At 42.5% G+C, this 24,046-nt stretch overlaps 1 protein-coding gene across 5 annotated transcripts; it reads right to left on the bottom strand.

Moving 5' to 3' along the window:
• Window positions 1–8,701: 8,701 nt before the first annotated feature.
• On the bottom strand, window positions 8,702–22,492 carry ZNF582 (zinc finger protein 582). 5 transcript variants are annotated; one of them, XM_053672000.1, is made up of 5 exons: window positions 22,391–22,492; window positions 18,589–18,694; window positions 17,946–18,072; window positions 17,595–17,690; window positions 8,702–12,247 (listed from the first exon to the last, which is right to left on the bottom strand). In XM_053672000.1, the coding sequence occupies exons 3-5, from the start codon at window positions 17,977–17,979 to the stop codon at window positions 10,926–10,928; spliced, it is 1,452 nt and encodes a 483-aa protein (XP_053527975.1). In that variant the 5' UTR covers window positions 17,980–18,072; window positions 18,589–18,694; window positions 22,391–22,492; the 3' UTR covers window positions 8,702–10,925. The 5 variants fall into 5 exon arrangements, with proteins under 5 accessions (XP_053527975.1, XP_037023935.2, XP_053527973.1 ...); XM_037168040.2 differs by having other exon boundaries at window positions 18,606–18,694; XM_053671998.1 differs by lacking the exon at window positions 22,391–22,492 and adding an exon at window positions 22,181–22,383 and having other exon boundaries at window positions 18,606–18,694.
• Between the last annotated feature and the right edge of the window lie 1,554 nt (window positions 22,493–24,046).

Raw genomic sequence — 24,046 nt, 5'->3', positions numbered from 1 at the left:
AAGAAATAATCAAACCATCTCTAGCTTAAAATTGCAGATTCAAAAAGCACAGGAAGATAAAAGCAGGATAAAAACAGCTAAAATCACATCAAGGAATGTTATAAACAAACTGCTGTTAATCAAAGATAGAGGAAATTTTGACAGTAGATAGAAACAATACTGTGGCTATGGGGGAAGCACGGCATGAGTTATTGTTGACTTTTCATCAGAAATGATGGAAGTCAATGAAAAGACTTCTTTAAAGCACTGGAAATAAGGAAAACCAATCATCAACTGAGAATTCTATATCCAACGAAGTAACAACATTTTCCGGTAAAAGGCAACCAAAAGAATTTTTCATGAGCACATCTGCATATATATATGTTAGGAAAGTTCCTTAGGCTGAAGAAGAATAGTATCAGATGAAAACTTTCAGAAAGAATGATGCAAGTTAATATTAAATTCTCTTTCTTCTATTTTTCCTATTGTGGCAATGTTGGTGGTGGGAGTGCCGGGCAGGGGCGGGGGGGGGGGGCTGGGGGCGGGCAAGGAGACAAAAAGCCTCATGTTGCCCCCACCATCCAGATTCCATTCCCTCACTCCCTCTTGAAAGAAAAAAAAAGTGACTGAATTCAACTGGTAGGGTTGACGCAATGTTTGCAATAGGGACTGAAAGCTGAAGTGAACTTGATTGTATGTGTAATGAGAAAATAGCACTATCTACCATAATGTTCCATTAACATGCTTTGTAATTATTGTACTGTCTGATATGACATTCTCTATTATTTGTTTGTATGTGTATTGTCTAACTCCCTTGCTAAAAATATATCCGCCATGGGAATAGTTCTGTTTGTTTTTACTTCTGTTTACAACAGTTTCTGTCACAAAGCAGGTAACAATAAATAGATGTGGAATAGATGAATTTTTAAAAACTCATGGGTTCTATGCCTGATCTGTAAATGCCCACCAAAGATCTGAGGAGATTACCCTATTCCTAGATTTCCTCGTGTCGAAACGTTACCTGTCCTCTCTCAGGCGATCTGATGAAAAGCACTATGAAATCCCCCAGATTAAGTGGGATCGGAAAGGTCATATTAGGTGAAAATACTTTTGCGGAAGCGTCGGAGGCTGTTTCGCAGTGCAGCAGCGCCACTGTGTGGGCAGAAGTACCAACTACAACAGCTCTGTATCCTGGAAGCTGAGATTTTCCTGGTAGAGGCCTTGTTTATTCTCCGTCCTGCTGACGCCTCCACTCAGGGGCAAGAGAACTTAGAGGGAATGATTAGAGAGCAAAGGAGCCGAAAGACATAGCTGGTCAAATTTAAACGGTATATTCGGGGGTTATGTCCTCTCAGTTTTAGATGAAGGGGTGGCAGCTACCTTTTCAGGAAAATTTTACCCCTTTCTCCTCCACCCCTCTTTAGGACTCTCTTTAGACAGTATTTCAGTGTTGTGTTTTGTATTTTTTTAAGGTTCTCTTGAAATGCCTGGACCTGATTCAATGATGCTTCGACTAAGAGAAAAGCTGATGGTCTCTGCCCACCGAGGCAGCTATGCAGACCCATGCTGCTGAGGGCGGCCAGCAGCCTGGGCTGAACAAAATGACCTCAGTCTTGCCACAGACAATAGTCTAAGAACCGGACCTTACGACACCCTAAGACTCTGGCGGAGGAATGGCCCGACAGTAGACATAAGAAGGGAACACCGAGTTTATTAGAAATTTTACGTACTTTAAATGCCACGGCGGTTGTCCAAAGAGGGGGAAATACAAAGCTAAGCATATGACTGTTAAAATAATACTAGGATCTTAGGTAAGTCTTCCCGCACCCCTCCACTAAGAACCAGAAAACCTATTTTATATAAAATAATAATTCCTCATTACTCAGCCATAATTAAAAATAGTCTTGTCATTTGTGGCAACATCGATGGACCTAGAGGGCATTTTGCAAAATAAAATCAGTCAGAGAAAAACAAACACCATATGATTTACTTATATGGGGAAACTAAAAAACAAAATAAATGAACAAACGAAATAGAAACAGACTCATAGATACAAAGAACAAATTGGTGGTCACCAGATGGGAGGAGGGGGTTAGGTGAAAAAGATGGAGGGATTGGGCAGTACAGATCGCCAGGTATAAAAATAGTCACAGGGATGTAAAGTACAGCATAGGGAATACAGTCAATAATATAATAACTAGTGTATAGTGTCAGGTGGGTACAAGAATTTTACAGGGGGGATCACTTTGTAAGTTATATGTGTCTAATTTCTATGTTGTACACCTGAAGCTAATATAATATTGTATATAATCATTTACTTTTAGTTTGTTCAACTCTATAGAGGTAACATTCCTGTTGCTACCGTGGTTAATATTTAAATATAAAAATGTAGATCTTTAAATAATTTACTACCACACACCTGAGGGACACATCCACCACTGTGAATGTACCAAGTGCAGGGACAGCAGGGAATTCATTTTGGGGGCAGTGTCTGAGCTGGGCCTACCAGCCAATGAGGTGAGGGATGGCCTTTCCAGGTGACCGGAAACCTGTAGCAGGAACAGAGTCACACAGTGTGGCGTTCCTGGAGCTTTTGCAGATGAGAAGGGAGCTCTGGTGGGGCGGCTCAGTTTGTTGGAATGGCCTCTCATACACCAAAAAGTCGTGGGCTGGATCCCACATAGGACACATACCTAGGCTGTGTGTGGGTTTGATCCCTGGTCAGGACACATGCAAGAAGCAACCAGAGAATGCATGAATTAGTGGAACAAATCAATCTCTCTCATATATATATATATATATATATATATATATATATATATATATCCCATGGGAGGGCCTTAATATCACACATCATGAAAGAAAAACCAGCTATTATGCATAATTTCCAGATGTGGTTTGAAACATAGGTTGGAATCAACTGACCACAACTACACCTGAAGTTCCTCCCACACTTCCTACAGTTGCTGTATTTTAAAGATCTCATCACCATTTTTACCACCTATGAACAAAAATCAAGGCCAATGGACAGAAAAGAATGTCTCTGGGGACAAATAGGAGGTCTATCATAGGTAGATGTGAAGGATGAATATTCCCAAACTGAATTTCTATTAAATGCATATATAAAAGCATTTGTAAAAGTCGCAGGCTCATCTAGAGAAGAATATTCACGAACTCGCCATCTGAGCTAAGATGCAGAACATTACTGGTACCTTTATAGTTCATGGCATGGCCTCCTTTTTAAACCATCAGCACCTCGGGTGACCTGTTTACAAAGTGATGCTACAGTTCTCTGGGTTTTCATTATTGTTGTATCACCTATGGATATAATCCTAAAAGAAACATTCAGATGATTCTAAGTTGTGGCTAATAATTTTTAGATATCACATTTTAATGCTACATACGTGGTATCATCCTTTACTGCAAGGACCAAATGATTTTTAAATATTTCTCTCTTTTTTAGTTAAGCAGCCTCAACTCTGGAAGAATAACCAACCTTAGACAGGTATGTCCTAAATTCCCAACAAATAATCTAACTTAAAAATACATATCAACAATTATCTTACTGCTTTAAAATTTTATTTTAGAGAGAAAAATAAAATGTATTGCAGTTACAATTTTTAAATTTAAATTTAAAACATTTCACATGTAGAAAAGTGCCTGGCACTCGTAGGCACTCAACAAGTTTTGTGATTTGGGAGCTTCAGGGTATCTGGAAAGTTTTGGTTTCTGTATTGAGATTACACAGGACTCAAAAGGAGCTGATCAGATCTGCATCTTTCCAAACTTGCAAATTTGTATCATCAATATTTTGTATACCCTTACAGCCTGGTAAATCTTTAGTCTTAACTGATTAAAAAAAAAAACAAAACTCAGTTGGATTCCCTATAAAACCTGCCCTTTGCTAATCTTTAGTCAATTCTGAAAATTTGGTTTTTCCATTTTAGGAAGTGAAATTCAACTAAACTTTGAAATTTATTGGCAACAAAAGTGTCAAGTGTTTAACCTCATTTTAAAATGCCCTTTATATGTGCTATTACAGCCTCCTCATTTTTAATCATACTCCACAGCTGGGGGCCCCTAACCCCCGGTCTATTAGGAAGCCCCCCTAGAGACCGGCTCACCTGAGCTCCACCTCCTGTTCCCCACCTCCTGTCCTCTGTCTCCCTTTTCTAGCTTCCACCAAACCGGTCCCTGGTGCCAGAAAGGTTGGGGACTGCTTCTCTATAGTATTTTAATGAAATTTACTAAATGTCTATACTATCCTTTTGAAGAAAAGACTTCCGGGTTGATAAAACCTACTTTTCTGTTCACGCATTATTTTCTTGAATTCTGTTCATTGCTACGTTACGTTCAGTTTCTGGCTTCTCAGACAGTCTCTGGTTCCCGCGTTATTTCCAGTGCTACCGTTTTCTGGTCTATAAATATAAATGCATTTAAGCTGGTCACTTTTTTTGAGTACAGACATAGGCCACATCTGGCAGGGTTTGGGCTCTGCTGACCTCATTTGCATCACAGTGTTCTCGTTTCACTGAGCAGGACATATGATGTAAAAATACTCTGTTAATATCTAATGTATTACATTTTTACCTGAGTTAACCAGGTAAACTCAGGTACAGACTTCTCTACACCTTCCTCAGATTCTTTGATAGTTAAATGCTTAACTGTTGTTTTAAACATCAAGGGTTTCATACACTATTTGCTGATGCACAATGACTCATCAATTCTTGCATGCTTTTCTTTTACTCGTGGTACATTCTTCAGTATGAATTTTCCTTAAATTCAAAAAGTTAATATGAGCCCTGACCAGCGTGGCTCAGTTGGTTGGGCATTGTTCCCCAATGTGAAGGACAGCCAGTTCGATAGCCACTTCAGCTTCCCGAGGTGAAGAATAGCCCCTGGTAGGGGCACGTGACTGGGTTGTGAATATGTCCCAAGTTGGGGCAAGTACCAGAGGCAACTGATCCATGTTCCTCTCTCTCTTTCTCCCTCCCTTCCTTTTTCTCAAAAATAAATCTTTTAAAAAATCAATATGAAATTTCTTTAAACTTACATCTCATATACATGATATTCACAGGATTATTTTTTCTTATACATTCTTTTTTGTACATTAGGATGACTTTCCAAAACTTCTGCACTTATATGGTTTCTTGCTGGCATACCAATAATTAATGGTTTACAGGGTTGAGTTTTTCTACATTATATTAATATGGTTGTTGGTGATGAATGCTATGATGCATTTGTTGGTGAGTGTAACATGAATTGAATAAAAGGCATTTTTGCATTTGAAAAGGTTACTGATAATTATAAAGTATTTGATGTTCCTTGACAGATGAGACCAATGAAGTCTTTCCTTCCCTTATTTTTGAGGGTTTTCTGTAGCATGAACTCCTTCACATTGAGGAAGATGACAGTGCCTGAAGACCTTCTCACATTTCTTACAAACATTAAGAATGAATTTTCTGCCCTGGCTGGTGTAGCTCAGTGGATTGAGCGCGGGCCTGCGAACCAGACAATCGTGGTTCGATTCCCAGTCAGGGCACATGCCAGGGTTGCAGGCAGGTTCCCTGTGGGCCAGTTCCCAGCAGGGGACGCACGAAAGGCAACCATACATTGATGTTTCTCTCCCTCTCTCCTTCCCTTCCCCTCTTAAGATAAATAAAATCTTAAAAAAATAAAATAAAATGTCAAAAAGTAAAGTGATACTATAAAAAAAAAAAAAAAAGAATGAATTTTCTGCCCTGGCTGGGCGGCTCAGTTGGTTGGAGTGTTGTCTTGTACACCAAAAGGTCGTGAGTTTGATTCCTGGCCAGGGCACACACCTACCTTACAAGCTGGTTGGATCTCGGGTTGGGTTGCATATAGGAGGCAACCAATCGATGTTTCTCTCTCACATTGATGTTTCTCTCTCTCTCCCTTCCTCTCTAAATCAATAGCCATATCCTTAGGTGAGGATTAAAATAAATAAACAGATAAATAAATAGGTTAAGGCTGTTTTCATTTATTCTTTTGAAAAGAATGAGTTTTTCTGATGTCACTCAAGTTATGAACACTGCCCAAAGTCCTTCCCACAATGTACAGTTCTAAGCTTTTTCGCCTGGGTTTTTCTGATGTTGAGGAAGATATGAACGATGCTGGAAGGCCTTTCCACATTCTTTTCATTGAGAGGGTTCCTTACCAGTGTGAATTCTTTGATGCTGGTTGAGGTGTGAGGTAACCCTAGAGGTTTCCCACATTCCTTACATTCATAAGGCCTCTCACCAGTCTGTCTTCTGATGTCGAGTAATAACCAGTGTCGAGTGACTAAAAGCTTTTCATTCTATACATTGAAATGGTTCTCACCAGTATGGATCCTCTGCAGTGGAAGATACGAGAAATGACTGAAGACCTGCTCCTGCCCGTTATATGTACATGGCTTCTCACCAATATGAATTCTTTGATAGTACATTACGGGTCCTTCTGAAGGTCTTTCCAAAATCCTTAAATTCCTAGGACTTTTCTCCAGTATGAATTCTCTGATATTGAATAATGATTGATATTAACTTTCTACATGTTTTATTCTTTTTTTTTTCTCCTAAAGAAAATAATCTGCCCTGGCCAGGTGTTCAGTTGGTTGGAGCCTTGTTCCAATACACCAAGGTTGTGGGTTCAATCCCTGGCACATACAAGAATCAATCAATAAATGTGTAGAAAGTGGAACAACAAATTGATGTCTCTCTCTCAAGTAAAGAAATTAAAATAAAAATTATTAAAATAGAATAAAAATAAACCTGATGGCAGGGTTATTTTGAGGAATTACAATTACTGACATTAAAAGAAGTGAGGTAGGCAGAACGGTTGAATCACACTTTGAGAATCAAAGCCAGAGAGGTGGTATTCTGTTGCTGTAACAAAAGGGAAAAAAAGATAGGAAGACTTGTTCCTGCATGCCTTTTTTACATCTTCAAGTTTTTTAATCATGAGGATTCAAAACATTAAAGTTTGTAAATAGAAATAAAATTTAAAAATTGAAAAGTACTAAGGAAGCAATATTTAGAAAATGATTTCCTTGGGCCAGAAAAAGAAAAAAGGACGTGAGACTAAACCTATGCAGCTTAAGTTCCTAGATTCTGAGAATAGAAAGAAACTCGAAAAAAAATTTAAGTTTATTGATTTAAAAGAGAAATATTGATTTGTTGTTCTGCTCATTTATGTATTTATTGGTTGATTCTGGTGTGTGGCTTTACCAAGGATTAAACCTACAATTTTGGCATATCTGGACAATGATCTAACCAACTGAGTTCCTCACCAGGGCAATCTGTTTTAAGCCACTAAGTTTTTGACAATTTGTTACAGCAACATAAAACAAATACATCCACATAAGCTAAGAGAATCAGATCAGCTTTGGGTTCTTTGAGAAGACCAGAATTCAGTGAAGGGACATCTACAGATTATTGAGAAAACAACTATAATGAGAATGTTCTGCCAAAAGTGTACTTTGTAGCCCTGGCTGGTGTAGCTCAGTGGATTGAGCATGGGCCTGCGAACCAGACAATCTCAGTTCGATTCCCAGTCAGGGCACATACGGGGGTTGCAGGCCGGCTCCCTGCAGGGGACGCATGAAAGGCAACCATACATTGATGTTTCTCTCCCTCTCTCCTTCCCTTCCCCTCTAAAGATAAATAAATAAAATCTTTTTTCTTAAGTATAATTTGTGAGGATACAAGAAGCTTTTTTTTGACATGTAAGGACTCCAAGAATACCAGCTATATACCATTTGTTGAGATAAATATAAATACTCAATAAAACAGTCTAACCAATTATCACTTGATATAAAACTATTCCTGAAGATCGGAAAAACAATGAAAGGAAATGGTGGCTAGTAATAAGTGTTACTCAGTACGTTTAAATTTAAATGGAAATCATGAGTGGGAATGGCAGTAATGGAAGCATCAAATAAATGAAACAGAAGCAAAAATAAAAGGTTTAGGCTAAAAATCTTCATTGAGTAAGGGAAGGAACGGAAAGAGAAAACAAGGGTGATGTCTCAGAGAGTGGCAAAGAAAACTGTAGGGGAGAAAGTGTAATAGTGCTCTCATTCTTACCAAAAAATAATGGGAAGATCACCCTGCCTGGTATGGCTCAGTAGGTTGGGCATCATCCCACAAACCAAAAGGTTGCTAGTTCGATTCCCAATCAGGGCACATGCCTGGATTTCAGGCCAGGTCCCTGTTTGGGATGAGTGCAAGAAGCAACCAATTAATGTTTCTTTCACACACTGATGTTCCTCTCCCTCTCTGTCTCCCTCCCTGTCTTCACAAAAAAATAAAACCTAATAATAATAAATAATGGGCAGATCACCATCTCAACCACAGTAGGAAGTTCCAGTTTAGCAAGAGAAAAAGGGAATAATGAGCCAACATAAGAAAAGACCAAGATAATATAAATGCAAAATAAAAGGAATAAAGAATTAGCACACTAAATAAAAATATAAATTTCCCTATAGAAAAATTCAGTTTAAGTTTTCAAAAATCAGCATAAGGCTGGGATGGGAGTAAAAGACAGAAAACTGTACTTGAACAACAAACAATAAGTAAATTTTTTTTAAAGCAAGCGTAAAAAAATCAGCGTGATTTTTTTTTTAAAGAAGTAACTAAAATGACAGGGGTTGAAAATAAATGGATGAGCAAAAACATACCAGCTAAACAAAGATAAAATCATTATTATTAGTGTTATACAGGATGGTAATAAAATAGAGGACCACACTAGGTCACAACTGGCAAACTTTTTTTTAAATCCTCACCTGAGGACAGCCTATTGATTTTAGAGAAGGGAAGGGAGGGAGAGGGAAACATTGATGTGAGAAATATACATTGGTTGTCTCTCCTATGTGCCCTCACTGGGAATCAAACCCACAACCTTCCAGTGTACAGCATGACACTCCAACTGGGTTGCACTGGCCAGGGTGGCAAACTTATCTTCAGTGACAGACAGCAAACGCAGGCTGCCTGGCCAGTCAGTCTTCCTTGCAGCCACTCCGTTCTGCCCTTAGTAGACAACAAACAAATGAGCATGGCTGTTCCAACAAAACTTTATTTATAAACCAGGCAGCAAGCCAGATTTGGTTTGTTGATCACTATCCCTGGCACAATAAGATATTAATAATGATAAAAGGTATGATTCATAAATAGGACTTAAGTCACAGTCAAACAACATAAATTAAAAAGTAAAAATCTCTGGAAATTCACAATCTTGGTCCAAGAATTTCAATTTTAGGAAATTCTGATCCAATATATCAAATAATATACGAACATGAAGAATTTTGTCATTATAATCCACAGGCTTAAACAGAACCCTGTATTCAAGCAAACAAAAAACAGTATGTAGTCTTTTTCAATGTTAAGAAACATAAACAAAATCAATCTTGTACTTAGCCACAAAGAAAAATGTCAAATTTTAAAAAGCAGGTATTGATATCCAGGCCACATTTACCAATCATACTAAAATTTGAAATATTGTAATTCAGAATGTTTATGGCTGTGAATTTACAAGATATCCAATTAAAATTAACTTTAGCAATAAAGATTTCTTTTTCTTATATAACAAGGCATCAAAGAAACAGTTTCAGAATTGGTTTCCAGATCAGCTTCTGTCTTCTCCTCTTGACCCCAAAATGGCTGCAGCAACTCCAGACATCACAATCTCATAGGAAAATGTTTAACAGCAGAAAACGAGGAAAGTCTTCCTAATATATGTCTCTTCTGAATTAGGAAAATCTTTCCCAGAAGCCCAGCAGGTCCCTGGAACACAGTGGCCTACCTGAGCTGCAAAGGAGGCTGAAATTAGCCCCTAACACCTTCAGATTCTAAGGCAAGACACAGGGGCTGCCAACAAGAAGGGGAACTGGGTATGGCTGGTAGGTAAGCAACCAACCCCTTCTCTCTGCAATGTTATAAAAGATAACCCAAAACAATCGAACATCATGGAAATTGAGAAACCATATGCTAAATTTAGTTTACTCTTGGGTCAGGAAGATGTGAAAACTAAGATTGCTGTAAGATAACCACTTTCTACTTCATTATTTTGTACTGACTTGTTCTTTCATCATCTGGATGTCTGCTGTTCTCTTTTCTGGCTTCTTGAATAGCACATTTAGAATATTTAAATATAACCTTACAGGTTTTCATGTTTTTCATGAATTTAAAGGTCATAAAAATTCCTGTGAGTAGCACTGCCTGGTGTGGCTCAGTGGATTGAATGCTGGCCTATGAACCAAAGGGTCACTGGTTCAATTCCCAGTCAGGGCACATCTTGGTTGTGGGGCGGCCCCCCCAGTTGGGGGCACGTGAGAGGCAACCACACATTGATGTTTCTCTCCCTTTTCCTCCCTTCCCCTCTCTAAAAATACATAAAATCTTTAAAATTCCTCTGAGTGGCATCAGCTACATCTGTTGGAATGTACAAAAACTCTCGTCTCTTTGAAACATGGATTTTTGTCCCCCTCAGTTATACATTTATTGGTTGTTTCTTGGATGTGCCTTGACCAGGGATTAACCGGCAACCTTGGCATACCAGGAGCTCCAACCAAGCTCCCTGGCCAGGGACTCTAATTTATTCTTTTCTTCACTGTTTATGGTAACTGTGTGATTTATTTCCTCGTTAACCCAAGAGTAATTCTGCTGTTTTAGTTATTTTTCCTTTTCACTTTGTAAGAAAATGAAAACTTTTGGCTACTTAAATTATAACATGGTAGATATAAAAGGTGAATCAAGAATGTGTTAGGAGACATTTTTTCCAACCTGTCCTTGCTTCTTTGACTATCATGGTCTAAACATTTTGTATCCATAAAATTTTCCTTCGGTATGAACTTTGTAACTTGGGAGAAGGGACAGCTCTGAATGAAGGCATTCTGACTCGCAGTACATTCAAGTCTTACCTCGAGATGAAAGGACAAAGCTGCGATTAGCCTAAGCCAATGGGCTCTCCCCACTGCTCCCACTCATGTGGTTGCTGGCCAACATAATTTCTCTGATGATCAACAAGGGGTAAGTGCTGATGGAAGGCTTTTCTACGTTTATGATATTCACTTGTGTTTCTCTGCTTTGCATTCTCTGATGCTGAACAGTAGCTGAATCACAATGGAAAGTCCTCCCCTCTTTCTTATAGTCACAGGGCTTTTCCTCAGTGTGAATGAGCTGATGCTGAACGAGCTGCGAGCAGTGGCTGAAGGCCTTCCCACACGCCTTACATTCGTAGGGTTTCTCACCCGTATGGATTCTATAATGCACAGTAAGGTGCGAGACCCGTTTGAAAGCCCTACCACACACCTTACACTGGTAGGGTTTCTCTCCAGTGTGAATTCTCTGGTGTTGCTTAAGTTGTGAGCTCACCCTAAAGGCCTTCCCGCAGGCCTTACATTCATAGGGCTTCTCACCAGTGTGAATTCTCTGATGTCGAATAAGGGTTGAGCCCTGATTGAAGGCCTTCCCGCAGTCCTTACATTCATAGAGCTTCTTGCCAGTATGAATAGTCTGATGTTGGATCAACTGAGACCGATGACTAAAGGTCTTCCCACATTCCTTGCAGGCATAGGGCTTCTCGCCCGTATGAATTCTATAATGTACTTTAAGATGTGATATCCGATTGAAGGCCTTCCCACATTCCTTACATTGATAGGGTTTCTCCCCCGTATGAATTCTTTGATGTTCAATCAACTGGGAGCTCCGACTGAAGGCCTTGGCACAGTCCTTACATTCATAAGGTTTCTCACCAGTATGGACTCTCTGGTGTTGTATGAAATTTGAAGCCGAATTGAAGGCCTTCCCACATTCCTTACACTCATAGGGTTTCTTACCAGAATGAATATTCTCATGTTGAATTAGTCGAGAACCATATTTAAAGGCCTTCCCACACTCCTTACATTTATAGGGTTTCTCATTAGCGTGAATTCCCTGATGGTTAATAAGGAAGTCCTCTGGCCAGAAGTCTTCTCTGCCATCATTATATGCATAGGATTTGTTTCCAGGATGGATTTTCTGATAAAAAGTAAGGGATGCTTGTGGGTCGAAAGTGGGCATTTCCTCATGATTGATTACCATTTGACTCAGATGTCCATCTGGACTCCCCTGCTGTCTGTCACACTGAGTTCTGCATTCCCAGTCATCTTGGGAACCCGAGTATTCGGGAGCATGACTTGTAAGGCTTTCCGTTCTCTCGCACCCGGGTGACAGCGCTTCACGAACGGGCTGCTTCAGAGATAAGACCTGAGTATCATACCTCGACTCCAAGACTGGAAAGGAACAAAACAGCAAGAATGTATTAGTTTTTTCCTTTTCCAGAAAAAGGAAGTTGTATAGTAAAAATTTTAAAATTTAGACTAAGGATAATACCTATGGGCTCCTGAATGTGGCTAAGCAATTAGAAAACAGAGTGTAAAGAAAGAGGAAATACCATAAATGGGTGAGGTCATGAAGGAGGAGGTTATAGGAGCCATTATAAGAGCCATATCCTCTATCTCAATTGTGGTGGTGGTTATATGCATACATTTGTCCAGACTCATCAAAATATTACATTCTAAATTTTAAGTAGTATTTTAAGCTTTAAATATAAACTTTCAACTTTAAAATATCACACTTAAAATATTCAATATTACATTCACTGAATATAAATGATAACCTCGATAAAGTGGATTTTAAGAAATGACAGCAAAGGTGGCTGGATCTTCCTCTGGCCAAAGGAACGCAGTGGTGTATCTGTTTGCTGGGGGCTGTGGTGCTACGTGGGGACCTATGATCACATGTCCCCTGGAAGTGTAAAAACCCAGCGACAGTCTTCTGCTGGGATGCCTTCTATCTCTGAACTTCAGCTGAACACCAAGGATGGAGGTGGTGTCAACAGAACCTGTCTCTCCTGGTCCTTTCCACTGCCTAAAGGTGATCTGGGAAAAAGAAGGGTCTGCTTCCTTGTTTAGAGAATCAGACCCCAATTTAATGGGGGTAGCATCTTCCAAAATTCTCTTTGCTGCTCAAACTGCAAGAAGTTGAATGGCGTAATGGATCCTGATTCCACCTGGTACGTGACTTCAGCTGCAGCAGCCCATTTTATTGAAATAATAGGAACCCACCCACTTGGCTAATAAAGAAATAGTTACAGTGTGAGGGTAAAACAACCCTCAGTGTGAGGGGCAGGAAGCAAAGGTGCTCATAAAGAATATCAGCCCTGGCTGGTGTGGCTCAGTGGAGTGAGCATAGGACTTTGAAGCAAAGGGTCACCAGTTTGATTCCCAGTCAGTCAGGGCACATGCCTGGGTTGTGGGCCATGTCCCCAGCAGGGGGGTGTGAGAGGCAACCACACATTGAAGTTTCACTCCCTTTCTTTCTCCCTCCTTCCCTTCTCTCTAAAAATAAATAAATAAATCTTAAAAAAAAAAAGAATATCAGATAGTCCTGGCTGGTGGCTCAGTTGGTTAGAGTGTCGACCAAGGTAGTGAGTGGGTTTAATCCCTGGTCAGTGCACATACAAGAATCAATCAGTGAATGTGTGGACAGAAGAATAAATCAATGTTTCCCCTCTCTCCCTAAAAAAAAAAAAATCAATTAAAAAACAGGTGACGAAGCAACAGTAATTAAAACAGTGTGATACCGGCACAAAGGCAGACATGTCAACTAATGGAACAAAAATAGACAGCCCAGAAATAAACCCTCATGCATGTGGTTAGATGATCTTTGACAAGGGTCCAAGTCCATACAATGAGGAAAGGACGACAGTACTGCTTTTCCACAAATGATGCTGAGGAAACTGGATATCCACATGCCCAAGAAGAAAGGACTCCTACCTCACAACAAATATAAACATTAACTAAAAATGGATGGAGGACTGAAACAAAGAACCAAAACTATCAATCTCCTAGAAGAAAACATGGGGGGACAGTTTATGACATTGCATTTGGCAGTACTTTCTTGGATATTGCACCATAAGCAAAAAGAGACAAATGGAACTACATTAAACTTGAAAACAACCAGGCATCAAAGGAAACAACAGAGTAAGAACACAACCTACAGAATGGAAGAAAATATTTCCAAATCATGTATCTGATAACAGGTTAATACCCAGACTATATAAAGAACTCCTACAACTCAACAACAAAAACCCATCCTGATTAAAAATATGGGCAAAGGACTTGAATGGACATTTTCCAAAAAAAAGATACATAAATGGTCAACAAGCATACAAAAAGATGCTCAACATCACCAACCACTAGACGAGTGCATACCAAAACTATGAGATTCTACCTCACAGCCATAAGCATGGCCACTATTGGGAAAAAAAAACAAAAAACAAAAAACCCAGAACAGAAAATAACCACTGCTGACAAGGATGTGGAGAAATTGGAGCCCTTATGCGCTGTTGGTGAAATGGTGCAGTCAAGGTGGAGAGCAGGATGCATGTTCCTAAAAAAACTAAATCTAGAACTACCATACGACCCAGCAATTCCACTTCTAGGTACTTAGCCCAAAGAAGTGAAAGTGGCCTCTATGAGAGATGTCTGCACACCTATGTTCAGTGCAATATTATTCAGGAAAGAGCCCCACAGTCTGTCAACAGATGAATGGATAAAAATTGTGGCGTATATAAACAGCCTTAAAATGGAAGGAAACCCTATCACATGCTACAATGTGGATAAACTATAAGCACATTATGCTGGGTAAAAAGAAACCAGACGCAAAAGGCCACATAGTGGACGGTTCCACTTATGTAAAATCTCCAGAGTAAGTAAATCTATAGATACAGACAGATTAGTGGGTGTCAGGGGCTGGGGGTGCGGGGGAGAATGAAGAGTGACCACTTAACAGGTACGGGGGTCCTTTTGGGGAGCCTCTCAATGCCACTCTTCACTTCTGACACTTCGGGTCACCAAACATTTGTCGTTTTACCCTCACATGAAGCAATTCTCCAGTTCCCCGGTGTCCTAGAAAGTTAAGCCAATCTTGACATTCCTACAGAGAGTGTCAAGACCCCACAGGTAAAGGGCTTGGTCCGTAAGACTGCCCCTCCCCGACTTCCTTGCAGAAGAACCCGCCATGCCTGGGAGCCTTAGTTCTTTGTCCTCCATTCGAAATTCTCTTACAATATGTTGTATGTTGTGAAAACTGTTTATAGATATGTTTTTGGTGTTACCTTACATTGTGACTTTGGCTTTCAATCACGGAAGCTCTTACCCCTGCTGGGGCACTTGGCAATATCTGGAGATGTTTTTGGTGGTCACAAGCGAGGGCAGGGCTCTACTGGCCTGTAGTGTGTGGAGGCCAGGGAGGCTGCTCACCACCCCACCGTGCACAGGTTGGCCCCCTTGCGGTAAAGAACACTCCTGCAGGAAATGTCAACCTTGCTGAGGCTGAGAAATGCTCCTTCCCGAGCAGAAGCACCCTGGGCAGAGGGGACAGCAAAAACAGAGGCCAAGGCAGAAATGTGCCAGCTGTGTCAAAGCCAGGGTACAAGCTACCACAGCAGAGGTGAGGAGCTGTGACACAGACCACATGGCCCGCCAGCTTGAAAGAGTTAGTGTCTGGCCCTTGGAAGAAAACACTTGCCAACCCCTATGTGAATGGGCCAGGAAAGAGGCTTGTGCAGCTGTAACAAATGAGCGATGGGGAGCGTGACAAGAGAGGAAGTCAGAGGGGAAGAGACCAAAGAGCAACACAGTCCAACAGAACTTTCTCTGACACTGAAAACGTTCCATTCTGCACGGTCCAACACAGCATCCGCTAGCTATGCACAGCTACTACGTGTCTGAGATGCGGCCGGTGCCACTGCAGAATTTTATATTTGACTCAATTTTATTTTTAAAATTTTGATGTATTGATTTCAGAGAATGAAGGACTCTGAATTTTGATGTAGTATTTTCAGAGAAAAAAGGGAGAGAGGGAAGGGGAGGCAAGAGAGAGAAACATCTATTTGTTCTTCCACTTATTCATGCATTCATTGGTTGACTCTTGTACGTGCCCTGACCAGGGATCGAACCCACAACCTTGGCATATTGGGACGACTCTCTAACCAACTCATCTACCCAGCTGGGGTACATTTTACTTAATTTTAGTTAAAATAAAAATCTGAATAGCACATGTGACTGGTGGGTACTCTACTGGACAGCACAGACAGAGCCTTCTAGGCCATGCTATGGATTCTGGAGATTCTCTTGAGTGAGATGCAAAGTCTTTGGTAGGTTCTAAGCAGGGATGTCATTCACCCTCACTGAAGAGACCAGAGTGGGAGCAGAGGGATGGGAGCGGGATACCGCAACAGTCCCCGCCAAAGCAGATGGTGGGGGTGGTGGCAGGGGTGCTGGTTACGAGTGCTTGAATTCTGGGTATATTTGGAAGTAGAAAGAACAGGATTTGCTGACAGACTAAACAACTGTGTAGGAGAGAAAAGACAAGGATGCATCAGGAGTTATTTTTTTAACCCTTACCTGAGGGCATGCTTATTGATTTTAGAGAGTGAGGAAGGGAGAGAGAGAGAAAAAAAAAACATCAACCGGTTGCCTCCTGTATGAGCCCTGACCAGGGATCAAACCCGCAACCTTCTGGTGTACCAGAAGATGCTTCAATCAACTGAGCCACCCGGCCAGGGTGCATCAAGAGTTTTTGACCTGAGCAGGCTAAACAATCAAGTGCCCTGTTACCGAAATGCAGAATGGGGAAGAGTAGACTTGTCCGGGTGGATCCAAGACTCCTTTTGGGACTTGTTCCCTTTGGCGCGCTTGGTGAACACCCTGGGGGACACAATCAGAAGGCAGCTGGACATTAGCCACCGGAGTGTGAGGGAGACACAAAGGTGAAGGTGACCATTTGTGTTCTCTGCCAGAACTTTTTGCAGTGATAGAGATGTTATGTATCTGTGTTGTCCAATACACTGGCCATGAGCCAGAAAGTGGCTCCTGAACATTTGAAATATGGTAGTTGCAACTGAGGTACTGAAGTTTTAAATGTATCTCATTGTAATTAATTTAAATTTCAGCCCTGGCTGGTGTGGCTCAGTGTATTGAGCGCTGGCCTGTGAACCAAGGGGCCAGTTCAATTCCCAGTCAGGGAACATGCCTGGAGTTGTGGGCCAGGTCCCCAGTGCGGGAAGTGTGAGAGGCAATGACACACTGATGTTTCTCTCTCTTTTTCTCACTCCTTTCCCCTCTCTCTAAAAATAAATCAATACAATCTTTAAAAATAAACAAATAAATAAGTTTCAATGACCATACAGTGGCACCACACTGGACAGGCCAAGCATGGACGGTGTTCAGCACGGTAACAGAAAGGGTCCGGAGGAGTGAGAACACACAGGAAGGAGGAGGCCGCCATCTGAGCCCGACATCTAGGGAAGGTAAGAAGATCCAAGGGAGGAGGATGAAGGCCGTTTAACGAGCAAAGTGATGAGAGAGCTACTGATGACCTAAATACACAAATGCTTCAGGAAGGAAACCACATTTGTCTAATGCTGCTGACAAAATGCCAGAGATGACAACTTGGACCTGACCGCTGAGTTCTTGGAGGAAACACTGTCTACCTCCAAGGGCCTGCTTCCTCGCTGACCAGCTGGACGGTTTTCTGTTGTGGCCTCTCTCCTCCCCGCCGTGCCTCACTCACCTGGGCACAGGCCTCCGGTCGCTGCCTCCTCCACCCTCCAGGGCTCCTTGCCTTGCTCCAGGAAGGAGATCACATCAGGTTTGGAAATGGCAAGATCTGGACCCAAGAAAGAATGTGACACCGTTTATGATGCAGAGCCCAGAATTTGGGTCTAGGGCCTGGTTATCGAGAACGAGAGGCCACTGCAGGAAGGGACAGGGGAAGATGTGACAGTCACTTCAGGGCTGGGGACAATATAGCTTCAGCCCACGGAGCTGCCCTTTAACCACTCAAAGGGTGGCCCGAAACTGACAAGGAAGGAACAGCCTTGCCCAACGGTAACCCGCAAAGTCCCAGAGCAGGAGCCCTTACCCAGTGAGAGCAGGACGCTGTAGATCTCCAACATGACGTCTCTGTACAGATCTCTCTGGGCAGGCGTCAGCCGCTCCCATTCTTCTCGGGAGAAGACGACGGCCACATCCCTGAACAAGTCTGACCCCTGCAATGACAGGCAGGTGTGTTACGCGCGTACATCACAGAAGTGTCTCTCTGGGGGATGAGAGGTGATGCAGGAAGTCTCTGTAGGAGTGGGATGTGCTGGTGGAAAAGACAACTGGGGCTGGAGGCCTCTGCTGTGAGCAGATGGCAGGAGAACAAGGGCATGAACAGGTGTTCTTGAATGTCCCTTTTTACTACAACCAAAGCTCTGGTACACAGATCTGGGATGAAAATAAAAATCCAGCTAATTGGAGTTTTCCCAACTGTGAGTTACTCTGTCCTTGGCATGTACTGAATTCTCCATGTAACACCTAATATTTCAGATTTTTATGGAATTAAAAAAAAAACCCAAAAACAAAAAAAACCAAACAAATGTTTTTCTATAGAAGAGGGCAATAGAAGAAGATACTAGCTGCCCGGCCCTCTTACTCCTGAAAATGGGAAACTCGGAGAACCAGATTCTTGGATGGAAAGTCCGTGTGAAGGAAGGTTCAGGATAAGGAAAGCAAGTATTTACATGATCTTAAAACTCACGATGGACATGACTTTCAGAATTTCATGGGCTGATGAGGCCTCCTCCAGGCTCCTCTCTTGGGGAAGAGCAGAGTCCTGAGATGGCAGAACTGGGGGAAAAAAACAGCAAACATGAGAGACCAGGTTTGCCTTGCACCCCCTAGAATGCCACAGTTACAAGTCCCCATCCCCTGAACACCCACCTACCAACAAATTAGAGGGAGTTGGGACAAACTGTGGCTCTCACCCAATTTTGAAAAACTCAGCTTTAGCTGCTGCAAGGACAAACAGGGAACCAATAGCCTTTCCCATTTCCCCTAAATACCCAGAGAATTCCACCTCGTCACTGATGGAAATCTGAGATGGGGCTACTTAGACCTGGTCCAGTGACAGAGACGACATGGTGTCGGGGAGAGTGTTGCCCTGATACACCAAGATTGTGGATTTGATCCCCAGTCAGAGAACATATAAGAATCGACCAATGGGAGACTTCCGGCCAAGATGGAGGTGTAGGTAGACACACTGTGCCTCCTCCCACAACCAAAATAAGGACAACAAAAATTTAGAAACAAAATAACAACCAGAACTGACAGAAAATTGAACAGTATGGAAGTTGGACAGCCAAGAAGCTGAAACAGACATTCATCCAGGCCGGTAAGAGGGGTGGAGTCGGTAGCCAAGCGAGTGGAGAGGGGTGGCAGCATAAGAAGTGGTGACACTGAGCGTACAAGGCACCCCAAGCGCACAAGATAGCAGAGGGCAGACCCTGGGCATGCAGGTGGCAGCTGGCCGACCCCGGGCGCGGGGTGGCAACGGGCAGACCCAGTGAGGCGGCAATTGTGAAGCAAGGCACTGCGCACAAGGCGGCTGGCTGACCTGATAGAGGTCCCACATTCACAAGCAGATAACTGGGGAGAGAGACAGAGTTAGCAACCCAGGGTCCCAGCGCCACGAATAAAGCCTCAGAACACCAGTTGAAAACATGTGGAGGGTTGAGGGACAGGGAGAGACTCCCAGACTCACAGGAGAATTCGTTGGAGAAACCCACAGGGTCCTAGAATGCACACAAGCCCACCCACATGGGAATCAGCACCAGAAAGGCCGTTTGCTTAAGGGAAGTGGCAGAAGGAACTGAGGTCCAACAGACAACAAAGCAAGCATCACTGTTCCCTCTTGGGCCACGTCCCCACATGCAGCATCACAACGCAGGGACTGGGTTGCCCTGCCCTGGTGAACATCTAAGGCTCTGCCCCTGACTATGTAAAAGGTGCGACAAGACCAAAACATTGTGGTTCAAACATAAGAACAGATCAAAGCTCCAGAAATAATACGACTAAGTGACCAAGAGATAACCAACCTATCAGATACACAGTTCAAAGCACTGGTGATCAGGATGCTCACAGAACTGGTTGAATCTGGTCACAAATTAGATGAAAAAATGAAGGCTACACTAAGTGAAACAAAGGAAAATGCACAGGAAACCAATAGTGATGGGAAGGAAACTGGGACTCAAATCAATGGAGTGAACCAGAAGGAAGAAACAACCAAACAGAAAAGAATGATGAAATGAGAATTCAAAAAAATGAGGAGAGGCTTAGGAACCTCCAGAACATCTTTAAACGTTCCAACATCTGAATTATAGGGGTACCAGAAGGGGAAGAGGAACAGCCACGAGTGGAAAACTTATTTGAATAAATAATAAAGGAGAACTTCCCCAGTTTGGCAAAGGAAATAGACTTCCGGGAAGTCCAGGAAGCTCAGAGAGTCCCAAAGAACTTGGACCCAAGAAGGAACACACCAAGGCACATCATAATTACATTAGCCAAGATAAAAATGAAGGAAAAAATCCTAAAAGTAGCAAGAGATAAGGGGACAGTTACCTACAAAGGAGTCCCCATCAGACTGTCGGCAGATTTCTCAAAAGAGACCTTACAGGCAAGAAGGGGTGGAAAGAGGTATTCCAAGTCATGAAATCCAAAGACCTACATGCAAGATTACTCTATCCAGCAAAACTTTCATTTAGAATGGAAGGGCAGATAAAGCGCTTCTCAGATAAGGTCAAGTTCAAAGAGTTCATCATTACCAAGCCCTTATTATACGAAATGTTAAAGGGACTTACCTAAGAAAAAGAAGATAAAAAACATGTATAGTAAAATGACAGCAAACTCACAAATTATTAACCACCACACCTAAAACAGAAACAAACTGAGCAAACAACTAAAACAGGAACAGAACCACAGAAATGAAGGGACAGCAACAGGGGAGTGGGAGGAGGGAAGAGGGGGAAAAGGTACAGAGAATAAGTAGCACAGATGGTAGGTAAAAAACAGACAGGGGGAGGGCAAGAATAGTATGGGAAATGTAAAAGCGAAAGAACTTATGACACATGGACATGAACTAAAGGGGGAGAATGTGGGTGGGAGGGAGTGTGCAGGGTGGAGGGGAATGAAGGGGGAGAAATGGGACAACTGTAATAGCATAATCAATAAAATATATTTTAAAAAATCAAGCAATGAATGCATAAATAAGTGGAACAACAAATCGATATTTCTCTCTCTCTTCAAGTCAATTTTTTTTTAATTAAAAGAAAAAGGAAAAAAAGGAAGGCTGTCCTGAGGCCAGACTCAAATCAACCCCTCCAAGAATAAAGTCTTTCCAGAACCTGACCACGTAACTCTCTCACACCCACAATGTAACACCTTCAGAAGTCTCCCCAGCATTCTCAACTTCCAAATTCACAAAGAGGCCCACGGCCCTACTTAAGGCTTGGTGGGCACCATTTTGTGAACCCTGCCTTGAGTCAACAGATGGGATGTGGATACAGAGGGTAAATTAGAGGGAGTAGGTCCTATGTAAACAGGCCACTGCACAGAGATAACAGTGTGTGAAGCTGCACAGACAAAATATTCTGTCTGGAAGACAGAACCAAAAATTAGTTCATAACAGCTCACAAGTAGGTGAGTGGTTGAATCAATGTGAGCCCAGCCAGAAGGACATCAACTGACGAATAAATGACATTCAGAACTGGACCTTTGTACAACATCAGGATTTTCAGAAAAAGAAATTAAACCCACCCACCTTGGGACACATGGGCAAAAAAAAAAAAAAAAAGGAAAAAATAAACCACCCTAAAAATTGGAATAGAAAACGTCCAAGTGTTAAAAGTGACGTCATTTAACCACTTCTTGAGCTGTTTATAGAGGAGTTTGGGACAGTGCCCGACACGTGTGAAATACTTATTTTTTAATAAATATTTAATTGTAAACAACGTGTGAATGAGATCTTTATAAATGTTCCTTGATGTCGTGTTACGACTCTTCCCTCCTACGACCACTGTTTTAGCATTATCTATAACATTTTACGACATGCGTGCCCCAGGATTTCCTCAACCCTTTCCCCACAGATTTTGAACATAATCACCTAAAATATTCCCAAGTATATGTCTCTGCTTCTAAACCTTTTGGGATCTTCCAACTCTTTGAATCTTGTGAAACAAGACTTCCTCCCAAGAATTCTTTTTTTTAAAAAACGATTAGTAAAACGGAACGCAAAAGACCTCAAACATTTTCACGGGGTTGGGACCTCTCCGCACCCACCTAAGGGGTCCACAGACCCCGGTAATGGGCCGTGACGCCAAAAGGGAGCGCCAGCCGGGGCCGATGGGAAACGTAGTCCAGAGCACGGGAACCCACAGACAGATGCTACAGCGAAACATTCCGGTTCTTCCCAGGCCCGAAACCCGCCCGGCCGCGGCGCCCGTTCTCGCAACATCCCCAGAGGGCCCGGAAACCTCCGGAGCTCCTCACCTGCCGCCTCCTCGGGTCCAGGTGCTACCGAGGCTGCACTCCCCCTCAGCCCCGGCTGAGCTTCCACCTTAGTACCGGCGGACCCGCCGCTTGAAGCCGGAAGATGGCGCGGACGCACAAAGCCGCGCCGGTGCTGTATCACGATTGGCCCCGCGTCGCAGCGTCTTCTGGGAAACGTAGTCTCTGTGTAAAGGCTGTAGCCCAGCGGTAAGGGTGGATCTCGCGATGTTTTGCAGTGGGCGGGACCTGAAAGTGAATGCTTGTGTTCCTGGGTGCTGTCTGGGGACGAGGGAGAGTTTTGTTAACGAGAGTTGGGGTGTGAAAGTATGTGTGTGTGGGATGTGTTCTCTGCATGCAATGCCCTCTGGTTGCGCTTGTGTCAGTGGCCTTGACTGCGTGTGCGGTGGTTCTTGTGATGGTGTATGTCGTGTTTGGTTCTGACCCAGTCGTTGATTGTGTCATCAGTTATTCCAGACCATAACGTGGTTACTTTCGATCTCTCGAGTTTGTAAGGCCCCCGTGGAGGCCCATCCTGAGCTTGTCAGTTTTATTAGTGGTCCCCTTTTTCGTCCACGATCGGAACCATTCAGCGACTCAGGAACTCAGTCACAAACAATGTGTGAGTAAAAGAATGTGTGAAAAAAATTGTCTCATCTAGTAAATCACCATTTTCGTGGAGCAGCCAGTGTACCAGATGGGTTGGTGCGGGGTGAGGGAGAAGCCCGTGAGTTTATCTGATAACTAGTTTAAAAATTTATATTTACGTTGAAATAAATATAGATTGTGAATGAGAATGCAAAACCGGTAAAAATGTTCTAAATGAGACGACATCTAGGCCCAGTTTCCTACTGGCACCGGCAGTCAACTTCTGTGTATGGAGGTGTGGGAGCCCTTGGGCTTCACACATTTTGAGGCAGCGTGGCCCCCTATAGTTAGGAGTCCCGGTCCTGGATGCTGTTCAGGCCTTATTATGCCTCTGAATGAGGAAACCTTTCCTGTCGGTACAGTTTATTCTAGAGCCACATCCAGACAATGTGGAAACAGACCATTTCCCCTTGGAAACAATTTGAGTATGAGTTATATCATCTTGTGCCAAAAAGGGAAATGCTTAAACAACATCAGGGAGGATTTTTTTTCTCCAACTACAATGGTGTAATTGTACTAAACTTGCTGGCCGGCTCTGAACAAAAAAACTAGATAATGTGTAAGAAACCAGTGTTCAGACTTTGGACAATTGGTAGTGCAAGATGGGAAATAAAGGCACCTGGGGTCGCAGTGGCTTTCTCTCTGAAGGCATATTCAAGACCTGAGAGCAGAGAGAAGGAACCAAGGCAGAGCACTGATTTCCTTGGTTGATGCAACACAATTTGGGGAAACTGAAGTGACTGGAATTTGTGGGGCAGAGAGTGGCTACAAGGCCTTAGTACTTATGGGTGGAGGAAATGCTGCTTCTGGTTTGAGTGGCAGATGAACCAGTGTGGGGTCTTCGAGAAAGTATCTCAAGAGACAGAACAGGCAGCATGGTACTGTGGGAAAGAGATTCAACTCCAGAGCAGAAGAAACAGAAGACATGATGTCACAGAGGCTACGAAGCCCCATGGAAACAGCCAAACAAAGAGACTCTAGACTCTGGGCTAGGACCTGGACGAGATAGCA

This window comes from Artibeus jamaicensis, unplaced genomic scaffold (genome assembly GCF_021234435.1).
Source record: "Artibeus jamaicensis isolate MK-2021 breed Jamaican fruit bat unplaced genomic scaffold, CSHL_Jam_final contig_723, whole genome shotgun sequence".
Taxonomy (NCBI): Eukaryota; Metazoa; Chordata; class Mammalia; order Chiroptera; family Phyllostomidae; genus Artibeus; species Artibeus jamaicensis.
This window is presented reverse-complemented; position numbering and strand designations above follow the sequence as displayed.